Here is a 15,122-nt window from a genome sequence, read left to right as displayed (position 1 = left end):
TTTGCGGAGGGCAGCATGGCTGTCTTAGTCAGTGTTCTTTGCTCCAAAGACCCATGACCATGGCAACTCTCATAAAGGAAAGTGTTCAATTGGGGCTGGCTTACAGTTTCAGAGGTTTAATCTAGTTCCATTATGGCGGGAAGCATGGTGGCATGCAGGCAGGCATGGGGCTGGAGAAGTCGCTGAGAGTTCAATATCCAGATCCACAGCAGAAAGAGAGTGACACAGGGATTGGCTTGTGCTTTCGAAACCTCAGAACCCATCCCCAGCAACACACTTCCTCCAACAAGGCCACACCTCCTAACCCTTTCAAGTAGTACCACTCAGTGGTGACTAAATATTCAAATCTTGTAAGCCTGTGGGGTATGTTCTTATCAAACTACCACAGTGTTACTGGCTACTCCTAGCTGCTCCAGGCAGAAAGTTTGAGGCCTTCCCTTCTGGAAGGCTGAGGCAGGGGTGACCTTGTAGATCGTCAGAGGTAGAGTATCCTGTCCTTTGCTTCCCTCTCTGCACCTGTGGCAGACATTACTAATCAATCAGTGTTCTATCTCTTGAGTCCTTAGGGGTCCTGAGAATGCTTGCCAGCAAGCTCCAGTTTCATTGCCATTGGCTGGGGTTGGCATGTGGGAAGAGCCAGACCTTTCCTTGTCTTCTGGCCTGGCTCCTTGTGGTGTAGGTGGAGGTAGAGAGGGAGGTGTTACTTCATTATATTTGAGCCTTGTGCTTTGCATTTTCTTCTTAGACTATGACTAGTTGCACCCAGTCAGCAACTCACAGCCACCTGTAGTTTCAGCTTTAGGGGATCTGATGCTGTCTTCTGGCCTCTCCAGATGCAGTGTGGCCCTCATGTGCTACACAGAGAATGAAGCACACGCATGCACACACACACACACACACACACACACACACACACCTCACACACCTCACACACCACACATACACATACCTCACACACTTCACACACATGCACAACTCATACACCTCACACACCACACATACACACACCTCACACACCACACACACACACACACACCTCACACACATATACATACACACATACCTCACACTACACACACACACACACACACACACACACACACACACACACACACACAGAGAACAGGACTGTTCAAGAAGATCTTTATTGTCACAACAAAAGCCATAGCTCAGCTTCAGTGAGGAAAGCACCTTTCGTTGGTGCCCGAGAGTGGCACTTCTGAGGTATGCATTGGATTCGGGTGTGACTAGATCCAGGTGTCCCTATGACATTTTTAGGATCATTTTTCTCTGTCCCCTGTCTGTTTCTCAGATGTTGTTTTCATCCTTAGAGGGTAGTGGTGGCAGTACACAGGTGTATCTCTTACAATGGTTGGGGTAGTCTATCTCTCTCTCTCCCAGAACACCACACCTTCTTCAGGGCTCTGTTGGCCACCATTGCTAGGACAGGGAGTTCTCTGATTGGCTGCCTACTGGCAACTTTTCACAGTGCCGAGAGATGACCAGAGGAAAGCAATTTAAGGAGAAACTTTTATTTTGGTTCACTGTCAGGGGGAGAGGCCCACCGTTGGTGAAAAGTGCTTTGTAGATCAGGAAGCAGAGCTCTGCCTGGGAGGTTATAGGCAACAAGGCCCACCCCTGGCCACTTGATTCCTCTGGCCAGACCCTGCCTTTTAAAGGTTCCACAGTGTCCAAATACACCAGCCAGAGACCAAACATTTAAACATACGATCCTATGGGGGAACATTTCGCATTAAACCTCCCCGACCCCTGTTTCTCAATGGGCTGCATAGGTTGCAGGTAGATGTTGGGTCCCCTGAAATCCACGTGGTTCTGTGCCCAGTAGGTGCTTCGAGTGTGTAGCTTGATTATTGTAATGCTCAGATGGTTGGGATTCACCCCATGGTGTACGTATGTGTGCATGCTAGGTAATCATGGCAGGATTTTTTTTTTTTAATGTTGGTACTTTCCCACCAGTGTGTGTTTATTGCTTGTTTTTGTGTTCTTGGTGTGTGTGTGTGTGTGTGTGTGTGTGTGTGTGTGTGTGTGTGTGTGTTTGTAGCTTCTTCTTGGAGGGTACCCGAGGGCCCTGTGTGTATACCGTGTGTCAGGCTGTTTCCCTCTGCTCACACAGGTCTCAAGGACCTGTTATTCCTAGAAACCAAGGTTTAGGGAAGCAGAGCTCCCTGGTCAGGGTCTCAGCTGCTCATTGTGCTGACTGTACCTCATGATGCCCCAGGGTCCCTCGGAGCTTAGCCCGTGAATTTGTGGTTTGAGCCTTCTACCTTAGGCATTGATTGCCCCCAGCTGCCATCCTTCTCATGCCATGACCTTTAGAGGGCATTGGCAAAGGGTACTTGTCTGTCCCACCAGGAGCTGTGAGATGAGAGTTTTTTTCTTTGCTTTTTGGGCAGTTGGGTCAGTATGGACCTTGTGAGGTTCTGGTGGAGAGTGACTGACTGTCCACGCCCACCGAGAGCACAATGATCTTAACCCAGTGCTTGGCCCATACCTGATGTGGCCGTTACCACTCGCCGGTCGTGGGTGCTGTCCCTCAGGATGTGCGCTCAGATCTGTGGGGCGCAGGGTGAGTGTGGCAGGTTGGGACTTCTGTTGGAAAACCCCATCCTTCCTTCATTTCCCTTTTCTGTTTCCCTCCCAGGCGCCTGTGGAGGAAACAGTCCCCCTCTTGCTCCTTTTGTCTCCCTCCCCCATCTTCCTCCTCTGGCTTCCTCTTTCCTGTACCCTCTTTAGGAAGCATGGACCTCAGAGCCGCTTTAGACACAGGATGAGCAGCTTGCCCTCCACACCCACGTCTTCCTTCCTGAGTTTCCTGGGGTCTCTGGTCTATCCTCCATCTGAGGTCTGGGCTATGGAGGCCTCCATCCCTGAGGGGCCTCCTCAGGACATCCTGGTTTGGGGTTTTACTGATTCTGGGACCCTTTGGAATAGGGACTGCTTAACTTCCTGCCGAGAGGGCTCTGTTCTGTCCAGGTCTGAAATGTGACTCATGGGTAGGGACCTGGTGACCTTCAGGCGACCTCTGGGCTGGAAGGAATCCAGTTTTGGGTTCAGAGTCACCTAGAGGTCAACAGAGGTAGTCTCCTGTTGCAATAAGTTCCTGACATTTACCACCTCACTACTGGGGACACTGAGGTATGGGGCTCCTGTGAGGAGCCCAGATTCACAGCAGGGAATGCAGAGCTGGTGTCCAGGTCTGGGTCCCCTTGCTCAGTGCATGTCCTAAATGTGCTTCTCCCTATTCCCAGAAGGTCACGCAGGCTGTCAGAAACAAATGGACTGCGGTCCTGAAGCAAGTTAGAGTTTCTGAACCACTTCATCTCCAGGCCTGAGCCTGTATCCCGTGCAAGACCCCGGGGAGCCCCATGTGCCTGCCCCCGCCTCCCTCGGGCTGTGTCCTGCATCACCTCACAGCCCTGCTCTTGTCTTGCAGAAGGACAAGTTCTGTGTGTATGAGGAGTACTGCAGTAACCACGAGAAGGCCCTGCGTCTGTTGGTGGAGCTCAACAAGGTCCCTGCCGCTCGCGCCTTCCTCCTGGTGAGTGCCCCGCCCGCCCTTACCCACTCTGTTCACCTCCAGCCCACCTGAGCTGCTGGCCGAGTTCCCATCTGGAGATCCCCCTGGGCTACTTACAAAAGCAAGCAGCGGCCAGCTTAGAGTCAGCGTCCAGCTTCTGGCAAAGTAAAGGTAAGGGATCAAAGTGGATTCTGAGGATGGAACTCGGGTCCTCAGGCTGGCACGCCAAGCCCTCCACCGGCTGAGCCATCTCGCCTGCCCCGCCTCCCACTTACTGAGACTTAATCTTATTCTGTAGCCCACACTGGGATAATTCCTGCCTCAGCCTCCGTGGTCTTGGGGTGACAGATAGGTGCCACAGTGCTTGGTAGAATGTAGGTTTTATTGTCTAAGACAATGTTAGGGTACTGCCCCCATCCTTTTATCAACAGTAGATTTGAGGACTCCCTGATGCCAAATGCCTCTCAGGACCTGTGCTTGGAAAGAGAGCTCGTCAGGGCATCCATCCCGAACTCTGACCTTTGAGCTCCTGCACATTTGGCCGGGGACACCCCACTCCATGCTCCATGTTGCCATTTTCCCATGGAGATGGATCTCAGCGCATGGAGTGGGACGGTTCAGGGGTGTAGCCGAGGAGCTTTAGCCAAGCTCACAGGCATCTAACCTGCACCACAGGGCTCCCCACCCTCCACCCCCCGAGCCAGCATCCCTTCTGCACAACCTCCTGCCAAACGTCCCCAGGCCTTTGATGCCAACGTCGCACGGGGTTCCCTCTCTGGCACGTTCGTACTGCGTCCAGGGCCAGTGAGCATCCAAGGGAGGCGAACCGGCCAAGCCTTTTTCCATTCTTGTCTCCATTCCGTCAAGCCTTCGTGGCCAGTCTCCTCCCTTACTCCTGCCATCCCGACCTTCGAACTTTGCTCCTTGTTCTTGTGTTCATAAAACAGCCATGGCAGAACACAGAGACAAGGAGGTCCCTCTGCCTGGTCTCTGCCTTTCAGCAACACTGTTCTTCTCTATTCTCTGCTGCCCAGGATCCACCCCTGGCCTCTGCTGGGGTCCTGGGGGAATGGGGGCAGGAAGGAGCCAGGGAAACGAGGAGGGCATTGTAAGGGAAGAGCCCTCCACTTCCTTCTCACGCAGCCTTTCTGGTGGGCCAGGCTGTCACACTCCGGCAGCAGCTGCCCGGGGGCTGTGTAGACAGGGAGGAGTGTGGGGTGTTGTACGGGTACCATCTGTCTCCCTCCTTGTTGGCATCTCACAGCTTCTGGCCACCTGCAAAAGAGCTGTCATGGATGCCACGGGAGGTGACTGTGCTGGGAACAGACAGGCTGGCTCTCTGAGATGGCTGTTCACTTGCGGAAGATCTTGGAGGACTTTGGCTTCCTATGTTTCTGTGTCTATTAAACGGTCAGCTCATGAACCCGGTCGGTGGCTCTGTGTGGGGGGCCTGTTATCTTGAGAGGCTCGGTATTGGGTAGGTACAGTAGTGGACAGGGCAGATGTCCTTGTCCTCGTGGAGGCGGTCCAGGCACACCTAAAATGTATGTTATGTAGCTTTAAGCTTCCTGAACGAGACAGGGCACTGAGGACGGCAGGACGCATGCGTACCTCTCAGCTCATATGCACTCTCATACAGTCCGGGGCACAATTCAGGGAGTGGTGTGCCCACCCTGGGCTGGGTCTTTCCACATCAATTAGCAAAGCCAAGACAATCCCCCACATACGTGTCCTCACGCTGTTCTGATCTAGACAGTCTCCTCAGGTGATTCTAGGATGTGCCGAGTTGACAATTCAAAGTATCACAGGGCTCCGTCAATTGGCCGACTGGAGTAGTTTGTCCTCAGACGGCGAGGGAGCAGGCAGGCCAAGTGAGTAGGAATGGCCTTGTAGGAGAAAGGCAAGGCGTCAGGGTAGCCTGGAGCCTGGGGTTCAGGGAAGGAGCAGTGCTGGAGGAGGGAACTGGAGTCTCTTCAGTCAAAGGTGCTCTCTAAAGGCGTGGGTCTAACTGTGATCTACACCCAGGAAGTGAGCGTGGGTAGAACAGAAGACTAGGGCGGCCATGGGATGATACTCATCTGAGGGTCACGTGTCAGCAAGGGTTTTGAGGAATTCTGTCTCTGGGCCTGGAAGAGTCAGGAGAGCAGTGGACGGCCTGGGCGTTTGCTCGCTTTTCTTTCAAATGAAAGTAAAAAGAGGGCCGGGATGTAGCCCAGTCAGGAGAGTCCTTGCCCAGAAAGCATTCAACCCTGAGTTCCCTATGTAGCACCAAAGACACTGGGCATACTGTTGTATGCCTATAGTCCCAGGATTCAGGAGGTGGAGGCAGGAGGATTAGAATGTTCAAAGTCACCCTTTCCTGACAGTGAGTTCCCAGCTAGCCTGGCATACCTGAGACCCTGTCTCAAAGAAGAAAAGGAAAAGCAAGACAAAATGTGGGTCTTGGAGCACTGGGACAGGCGGTGGCTGCAGTCATCCCGTTTGAAACTGAGGGCTTCTGGAAAGTCCTCTCATCCTCACTCTCTGGTCTCCTTTGCCTGGAGCTGACTTCACCCAGGCAGCTTGTGGTGAGGACAAAGGCCTGAGTGTGCGCAGTGTGGGGTCTGGCATCACCCAGCTGCTGCACGGGACCCCTCGCCCGTGCCAGGGACAGATGTAGAGGCTGAGGATGTGTGGGCAGCCACAGCCGGGATCCAGGGTGCAAAATCGCGCTTTTCAGAGAAGGGAGCCTGTGGTGATGTCTAAAGGGCGCTTGGGCTTCCCTGATCCTCAGGCCAACTCAGGGTGCATGGTTTCCCCACGGGAAATGGGAGATGGTAGGCACACTCCTTAGAGGCTGTGTGCCTGTGCCTCTAACCATGCTGGGATCATGGCAAACCATAGGAGGGGGTTCCTGTTTCCTAGGGGGCAGAGGCAGGGGCAGGGGCAGGGGCAAGGGCAGGGGCAGGGGCAGGTGTAGAGAGGCAGAGAGGCAGAGAGGCAGAGGCAGAGGCAGAGGCAGAGGCAGAGGCAGAAGCAGAAGCAGTCAGATCTCTGAGTTCAAGGCCAGCCTGGTGTACATAGTGAGTTCCAGGACAGCCAGGGCCACATAGTAAGAATCTGTCTCAAAAATCAATAAGTAAATACAACACAAGACAACTACTTGACATGGCCTCTGACCTTCGTACACACGTTGCCAGAGCATGCACCCCCGTAGCCCCCCATCTGTGGTTTACTAGTTCTGAAGTTAAGGACTGGACACCCCAAACTCCAGCGCCTGAACTGTGTGAACCGAAATAGTAACAGTTTCCAGTTCTTGGCTGGTTGGAGGTCAGGCTCTGGTTGTTGTCACATGCTGGGGCAGGAGAAGGCTTTGTGGGCTGGGCCCAGGATGAGCAGAGGCCAAGGGTGCTGCTTGGAGGCAGGGCCGCTGCTGCTGGTAGTGGTCGTGGGTGGATCAGTCTGGACTGAGCTGGGTGTGTGGGAGCTCTGCTAAGCATTGTAGAGTTCTGGACTACCAGTTTATAGGCATTCCCAGGCCACCACCATAACCTCGCTTCAGAGGTAAGATTCTCAGTCCCGAGCCTGTCGGAATCTGAGGTGTCTTATCTTAATCCTGCTTCTCGTTTCATACATTGCCGTTTTGGGATGGAGGCACAGTTCAGAGTTCATACTGGTCTCCCGGAGGACCAGCGTTTGGGGCTCTCAACTGCCCGTGACTCTGGGTTCAAGGGAATCTGAGGTTCTTTTCAAGCCTCCAGGGGCATCCACATGGAATATTCATGCAGGCAAACTTGTACACACATGAAAATAAAACTAACAAAACAACAAAAACCAGACAACAGTTGGGTCTCTTTTTCATGCCTTAAAAAATATGAATGGGGTTGTCTTGTACATAACTTTCTGTTTGTCTTTCTTGTTCCGTAGGTTTGGGGGTTATCTGTGTTACTGCATGTGGCCCTGGTTCTGCCACGTTCCCTGATGTTTGGGTGCTGTTGTATGAATCTGCTACAAATCAATTTAGGCAGAAATACAGATGCTTTCCCTCTCTAGCAGATGGCTGGCTATTTAGGGCTTCTCAGGTTTGGTCAGCGGTTTGACTCTGTGTGTGTGTGTGTGTGTGTGTGTGTGTGTGTGTGTGTGTGTGTGTGTGTGTGTGTGTGTGTGTGTGATTTCTCTAGACCAGAATGGTGAAATTGTAAAAATCCTCATAGTCAATGTTTTTGGACTTGCAGTTCTATGGTCTGTCTTAACTGCTGACGTACCGTGCGTGGGGTGACCCCGTGCAGCAGCACTGACTGTGGTACGGATGAGATCAGGCCCCAGGCCATGGCATGTGGCCCCATAAAGACCTCTGCAGAGGTCCTAGAATTTGTCCCTCTCTTAGGGTCACCGAGCTTCTCCTGCACACTTATCTGCACTATGTTCTGAGAGGTCCCATGCTCCCGTGTCGTTATTTGATTCTATTAATGATGGTCTCATGTCTCTTTGTAGAACTGCATGCTTCTGGGAGGCCGGAAGACCACGGACATCCCTCTGGAGGGCTACCTGCTGTCCCCCATCCAGAGGATCTGCAAGTACCCACTCCTGCTCAAGGTGAGACCCCCTTGGACCTGTCCCCAGGCAAAAGTGGCGGGCTCTGTCAGGCTGCCACTGACAAGAGAAGCTGTTAGTTTTTAGGAGCTGTGGTGTCTAGTGGCAGAGCTGGCCCTGGGCCAGGCTGGACCAGCTCCTGCCTCTTTCTGTGTTCTCTGGGCTTCCACAACCAACTTCATCTCCAACGAGGCAGCAGATGGCTGTAGGCATCTGGACTCACACCCTGTCAAGTTTAAAGTCAGTAGGAGACAGTGAGTTTCTCTCTTGGAGTTCTGACGGACAGCCCGAGAGTCAGTCTGGCTGTGGCCAGCCATCTGTGGCTAAGGAATGGTGTATTCCAAACAGTTTGGATTCGAGTCACGTGGTTTGACATTAGCTAATCACAAGAACCTTTGGTTTAGACTCTGATCATCTTCCAACCTACTTAGACCATTGCTTTTCCCTTAAATTGGTCATTAGCCACTGGGTAGTGCTATGCTCTGATTGGCTGAGATGGGCCCCCCACATTCTGTTCTACTCCAATGACAGGGTCCAAAGCAGGGCTGTGTTCTGATTGGCTGGGATCTGGGTCAGGTGCTCTGCTCCTGAACCAATCTTTTTACTCAGACTTGAACCTTAAGCCAGTTACTGGAACCCACATGCCACAGCCCCAAGGAGGGACAGACAGGCTGGCACCAAAGCCTGGGCTCTTTTAGGGGGGCATGGAATGACTTGGCATAGCCATTCATGCACCTGCTGTCACCTTCCCTGCTAGCCACTGTGGCCTGGTGTTGGCTGAGCAGTCCAGGGCAGATCCAACCCTTGACTGCTTCATCCTCAGCCTCAGAATTGACAGTTGGGCAGGTCCTGAACTGCATGGACGGTCCTGTCCCCATCTGCTGCTTGGTCCTGCTTTCCTGGGCCTTTACAAATGATGGCTGTTGGCCAGTGCCAACCCCGACTCTGTCCGGCCGGGGCCTGTCTGATGATAGCTGGCTCTTGGGTTTCCTGCTTGCAGGCTAATCCAACTGACCGTCCATGCTCATGCAGGAACCTGCTCACAGGACCACCTCTGTCTTTGTTCTGTGAACTGGAGGGAGGGTAAGGAAGGTGCTGGGGCAAACCTTGACCTTCAGTTTGTGCTGGAGAAGGTGCATGACCTTGAGTGTCTGAGCTGACAGGATCCTGGAGCTGTCAGCACTGCTGGGGTCATGGTTCTTGTGGGTGTGTGTTAGGGTATGTATTTGTGGACACTGGAGGCTAAACTTGGGTATAGTCCTTAAGGAGCCACGTACCTGCATTTGAGATAGAGCACCTTAGAGGGACCTTGGTCTCCCTGTTGTGCTAGACTGGCTGGCTTTCGAGCTCCAGGAACCTGTGTTCCTGTCTCTGTTTCCCCAGCATTGTGATTCCCGCCGAGTGTCACCACACATGGCCTTTATGTGAGTGCCGAGGGTAGAACTCAGATCCCGAGTTTAGATCCTTCTGCTTGCACAGCAGGACTGAGCCATCTCTCCACCTCTCTCAGGACACTGTACTAACACAAGAAACTGTGGGCATGGGGCTTAGCTCTCCCTGTGCCTCCTTCAGCCATGGCCATTTGGACCTCTGAGGGAGTCCGGGGGAAGCTCAGCTGCATCCTCCCGTGGTTTCATGAGTGCACGGGTGGTGGGCAGTCAGGAGCTGCAGGTTGGTCTGGCTGTGGAGCCCGAGCTATCTGAGCTATCCCTTGGAGGCGGTGACCCTCGCCTGTTCCCTCCTCTTTTGTTTGGCATTCACACTAGTTCCTAGTTCTCAGGCAGACTCATGCTGTGGGGTTTCCAGAGAGATTGGTGAGACCAGGGCCAAATCCAGCAAGTGGTTTGCTCTTGTAACTCATGAGCTGAGAACTGGGGAGGGGCTTGTACTTTTGCAAAGCTTCGAAACAGAGAGGGGGATCCCAAACCCCCTACCTGCAAGGCAAACCAAAGTTAACAGGAGGATCTGGTGCTGCTGGCAAGCCTGGCTGTGCGCTTTCTGGCCCTGTCAGGCAGCTCAGTGGTTAGTGCTGGGCTTTGTAGCCCATGGCTGCCCGTGTCTAAGTCACAGCTCTGCAGTTTATTAGCCCCAGCTCTTGAGTAAGTCATGCCACTCCTTATGCCTCCGTTTCTCCTTTGAGGTGCAGAAGGTGTAACAGTAGGGCTTCCGGGTTTGTTATGAAGTGAGTGTATACCCTGTGCATCATGGACAGGAGGGCAGACGAGGCCTTCAGGACACAGAGAGGGGAAGAAAATGGCCGCCCCAGAGCCCATGAGCTGCTGCTGACCAGTCTCGTTCTAGAACCTCACTTACCCCGGCTCTGAAGTCGTACATCTGTTGAAGAAGCATCCTTGGGAGCTCAGTTGGCCCCATGCTTGGGGGTGAAGTCTGTAGGCCTCGTCAGTTCCCTAAATGAGGCCTGAGAACACTGATGGCTTTCATGGCTCTTCTGGGTTCTAAGCCTTGAACATTTGACCCTTGAGGAAAAATCCTTACTTGCAGCCTCAAGAGCTGAGCCAAGCAGGTTTCTGAGTCTTGACCAAGTCTGGGGTCACAGGAGCTTGCAGAGAAGCAGGTTCTGTGTCAATAACCCGTGTGGGAAGACCTGTGTGGCCTCGGAGCTTGGCGGACCTGAGGCCTGTCCTTCTTTCTCTAGAGCCTGGGGTTTAGTCCCACACGGCTCTTGCCCCAGGAAGGTGGAGGCAGCTGGGGCAAACCACTGGCTGCTACTGCAGGAAGCACCCACAGGAAGTGGCGGAGGTCTGGCCTTGCCCTCTTGACAGCTGTGCACGCTGCTGCTCTCTCCTGCTGCTGCATGTATTGGGAGCCTGGAGGCTGCTGGGGACCAGCCATCAGGGCCTAAGATTCCTCCGGGAACATGTGTGCTCTGTGACAGACAACTGCTCAGTGTCCCGTCCTTGGCACTTACCCCTGGAACATTTGTATCAGCAAGCAGCAGGGCCGAGGGCCTTTTACACCCTTGTGGGGGGCCTCCTCTGCTCACAGTTTCCAGGGCATTCTAAAAGATGACCTTGTGAGCACAGCAGCTGACTCCAACCCCAGCCTGTCCCCTCAGCCCTGCAAACATGTACCCGCAGATGTCCCCCGTTCTAAGAGGCTCCTTGTTCCCACTGAACTCCCAGTGGGACAGGCTGCAGGGTTGGGGAGCCCGGGGTAGGGGAGGAGTAGGCAAGAGTGAAAGCCTTTTGGGAACAGCCCCAAAAGCTGAACTTGAACACTGCCTAAGAATAGCCGGAACATTCTATTTTGGCTCTTCAGCCCGGGCTCAGGATAGACAGTTGGCATTTTCAAGCGTTATTGAGTTTTCCATCAGGGTTTCCAAGGAGACGATCCAGAGTTGGGGTGATGCCTTGCTATGTAGCAAGCAGGTCCCTAATGGGAACCCGGGCTGATGCTGGACCTTTTGATTGTCTGCTGATGGTACCTGGCCCTTGCCGTGGCTCTGATACAGCCTTGGATCTACAGGTGGTCTAACAGACTCCAACCTGGGGCTTGCGCCTCCCACTGGTGGGTCTACAAGGATCTTGGAGTCACAGTCCTTATCCCTGTGTGTCTGGCATTTTCCACTTGGTATGACATACTTCACATTATAGTCTGGGTTCATACTCCTTCCCTTTTCATGACTGAATAGTACTCCCCTGTGAGCAGTGCTATGCCTTACTGTCCATTCATTGTCTGGTGGGCATTTAGGAGCAACACTGCTCTGACCTTCCACAGCTCTTAACACCCCCGCTTCCCTGCATGCTGGCTCTCATTTTCCCCAGAATGGCTCTCCTCCTATCCTACCTCCCTTCTCCATTTCAGGAATCAGCCACTTCATCCTGGTGGTTTCTCAGGCCAAACCTTGGGTTATCCATGTCTCCCAACTCTTCCTCCCTCCATTCCAGTTGGGGAAGAAGCCCTATTGGCTCCCTGTGGAGCCTGCCAAGGGTTGGCTGCTTACTAGTCCTGCCCTCTGCCTTGCCCTAGGCTGCACCAGCTCTAGCCTCTGCTGTCTGCCTTCACCCCGGCCCTCCTACTCTGAAAGCATCTCCCTGTGTTCTCTTATAGCACCTTCCCTGGGGTGTGCCCAGATCACCCTTTCCAGGGTCCTGCTTCATTCTGCTTCTGCCTTCCTTTAGCCTCGTGACCAGGGAGTTTGCTGTGTTTGCTTCCCCAGTGGGGATGGTGCTTACCACCCTGATTCTCTGTGTGGATTGAACAGTTTAGGGGGAGGGACTTGTGCTGACACTTCAGTGCCACAAACTTACCTGGGGAGTATTCTCCGATGCTGTCATGGAGGAGGCTGGTGTGGGATTTTTATTTCCTCCCAGCTCCTGCTGGGTATCTCTTTGAGACGTGACTGAAGCTCTGTGCCTCAGTTTCCTAGTGTTGGTAGTGTGTTAGTTATGGTTATTCTACGTGGCCGGATAAAGAACGAGTAGAGGGACCTCTAAGATCCTCTAAGATCCTTCATGACACGAGCTATTTTGAGTGACACAGGTCGGCTTCAACCCTGATCAGCCACATACTTATTCTGGCCTGCGTCTCACCCTCGTACGGTTGAGCTGTCTTTGTCCTTCGGTTTAAGAAGCTTCTAGAAGCACTGGGAAGGCCATGTTTGCAGTCTGACATGATAGCATTACCCTAGCTCAGTTGCTTCTGTTTATTGTATAGATTGCTGTGAACTCTGTCCATCTGCATATATGTCTCTCTCTGCCTCTCTGTCTTTCCTGGGAATGGCACCCAAGGCCTGTCATATCCCTAGATAAACACCAGATTGTTGAGCTACACCTTACCCTCTTTTACTTTGAGACAGAGTCTCAGTAAAGTTGCCCAGGTTGGCCTTGAACTCTCCACCCTCCTTCCTCCTCAGCCCCCTGCGTAGCTGGTGCTGTCCTGTCCTGTCCATCCATCCCCTTGTTGCTGTTTCTTCCAGTCCATCTCTAGGATGGTTTGCTTGCTGGTGTTGGGGCTCAGTCCCCCTTCTCCTGCTGCAGCTGTCCAAGGGAGTGTCCTAAGTATCTGCAGTTTTCCTGTTGTCATCTCTGTAGAGCCTGGGGGTGTCACCCTTGTGGTGGCTTCCTTGGGAGGCTGGCACTCTAGTCCTCTGAGGGTTGTGGAGATCTCCTGACCATGCATCACAGACCCGGGCCACATGTACAGCAGCTCCCCGCCCCCCACCATGAGTTAGGGCAGCATGGATCTTGGCACAGCTGATCCTACTAAGGGGTAGCCAACCTGCACCCCACCAGTGGTCACTGTCAGGTGAAGACCCAGGCCTGCACAGGCAAAGCCACAGCTGGCCACAGGAGGATGGCTTGGGAGGACGCTGGGAAAGTCCAGCTGTGTTTGCACTGGGCAGAGTCCTCCCCACTGGACCTGAGCGGCCAACATCCCTTGCTCCTGCACCAGAGGGCCCAGGAGCTGCAAGTCTGCAAGATATCACCATTTTTGTCTCTCTGCTCCTCTTGGAGACTTGGGTCCTTGGATCCACACAGGGTAGAATTGCTCAAGATATTTGCATGGAGTTCGATTTCTCTGCTGTGGTAGACATCTTTTCAAATTCTTGTACAAGTTTTCACTTCCTGTTTTCTTACTTCATTTTTCTTTCTTTGGCGTGTGTGTATGTTGTGTGTGTGTGTGTGTGTGTGTGTGTGTGTGTATGTGTGTGTGTATGTGTGTATGTTGTATGTGTGTATATTGTATATGTGTGTATGGTGTGTGTGTGTATGGTGTGTGTATGTTGTGTGTATGGTGTGTGTGTGTATGTCTGTTATATACTCAAGTGTAGAGGTGTGCATGTATGTATTCATGTACATGTGCATGGAGGTCAAAGGTCAATATCGAATGTCTTCATCTATTGATCCCCATTTTTATTTTGTAGACCAGGCTGGCCTCAAACTCATAGACTTGCCTGCCTCTGCCTCCTAAGTGCTGGGAATACAGGCTCACATCACCACACCATCTCTGCCTTTGTTACACAAGGCTAAGGATCCAAGCTTACATAGGTCCTCACGTGTACAACTGAGCCACTTCCCCAGCCCCCCTTTTCTTGATTGATCCCCTTTGTCTTAGTCACTGTTCTATTGCTATGAACAGACACTGTAGCCAAGGGAAATTATGAAAGAAAGCATTAACGGGGGGTGGGGGGGCTTGCTCCCAGCTTCTGAGGGTTAGCTCATCAGCACGGTGGAAAGTGCGGTGGCCAACATGGAGAAGTAGCTGAGAGCTTCACATCCTGATTCAGGGTAACAGTCAGAGAGAGAAGGCTGAGGGGTGGGGGAGAGCCTGCAGCAGGCTTTTTACAACCGCAAAGCCGGACCCACATGGACACATCTCCCCCAAGGCCACACCTCCTAATTCTTCCCAAACAGTTCTGCTTCCTGGTGACTAAGCATTCAAGCACATGAGCCAAATGGGGGGCACACCTTTCTCTCTGCTTGTACTGCACTGTTATCCTCAGCGTTACTAGAGGGGACACCAGAACAGGACTGTGCCCTCTGAGCTAGGTAGAGAAGCCTGGTGCAGCGGCCTTTGTGAGCAGAGCTTGCATAGGAAGCCCAATCTATACTCAGCCCCAGAAAGTAGGGGTGTTGCTCTGTTTGGTCTAGCTTGTGGTTGTCACCCCTTCCTTTCTAGGCCCCCCTTTTCTCTGTGGAGAGGCTGGCATGGCCTCCTAGCCTTGTGTTGACTTTCAGGCATCTGACAAGGCCAGGGTACAGGAAGTGATGGGTTTCATCGAATCTCCCAGTAACAAGCCCAATGTTGTCTTTACGCTAGTTCGATGGACACATTCCACTGGTGACTGAAAACCTAATTTATCATCCTATATCGTTAGCCACCTCCACACCTGGGAAACCTAACTTAAACTTGCTTTTCCAGAAAAGAGTGGAAAACAGCCAGGACTCAGGCCCGTTTCAGTCAAAAAATGTTATCGGGGCCGCCCAGGCCGGTGTCTCCAGCTGTGCTTCTCTGAACTTTCCGGCTCAGTGGGCCCTCCCCTCAGGTG

General features: G+C 52.8%; 1 protein-coding gene and 1 long non-coding RNA gene across 3 annotated transcripts in view; one reads left to right on the top strand and one right to left on the bottom strand.

The window, feature by feature from the left end:
* The window catches only part of Prex1 (phosphatidylinositol-3,4,5-trisphosphate-dependent Rac exchange factor 1), a 150,431-nt gene that overhangs the window by 72,242 nt on the left and 63,067 nt on the right, over positions 1-15,122 (top strand). Inside the window, 2 exon segments of the mRNA NM_001135718.2 lie at positions 3,455-3,559; positions 8,012-8,113. Of these exon segments, the coding sequence (NP_001129190.1) occupies positions 3,455-3,559; positions 8,012-8,113 (207 nt within the window).
* LOC147995818 (uncharacterized) lies at positions 3,903-10,932 on the bottom strand. 2 transcript variants are annotated; one of them, XR_015684852.1, is made up of 3 exons: positions 10,424-10,932; positions 5,266-5,424; positions 3,903-5,075 (listed from the first exon to the last, which is right to left on the bottom strand). It is a non-coding gene; the product is annotated as an uncharacterized LOC147995818 (long non-coding RNA). The 2 variants fall into 2 exon arrangements; XR_015684851.1 differs by having other exon boundaries at positions 5,266-5,713; positions 10,424-10,784.

The sequence above is a fragment of the Rattus norvegicus genome, chromosome 3 (assembly GCF_021556685.1).
Source record: "Rattus norvegicus strain SHRSP/BbbUtx chromosome 3, alternate assembly SHRSP_T2T, whole genome shotgun sequence".
NCBI lineage: Eukaryota > Metazoa > Chordata > Mammalia > Rodentia > Muridae > Rattus > Rattus norvegicus.
Note: the sequence above shows the minus strand (reverse complement) of the source record. Positions and strands in the feature narration are given on the sequence as shown.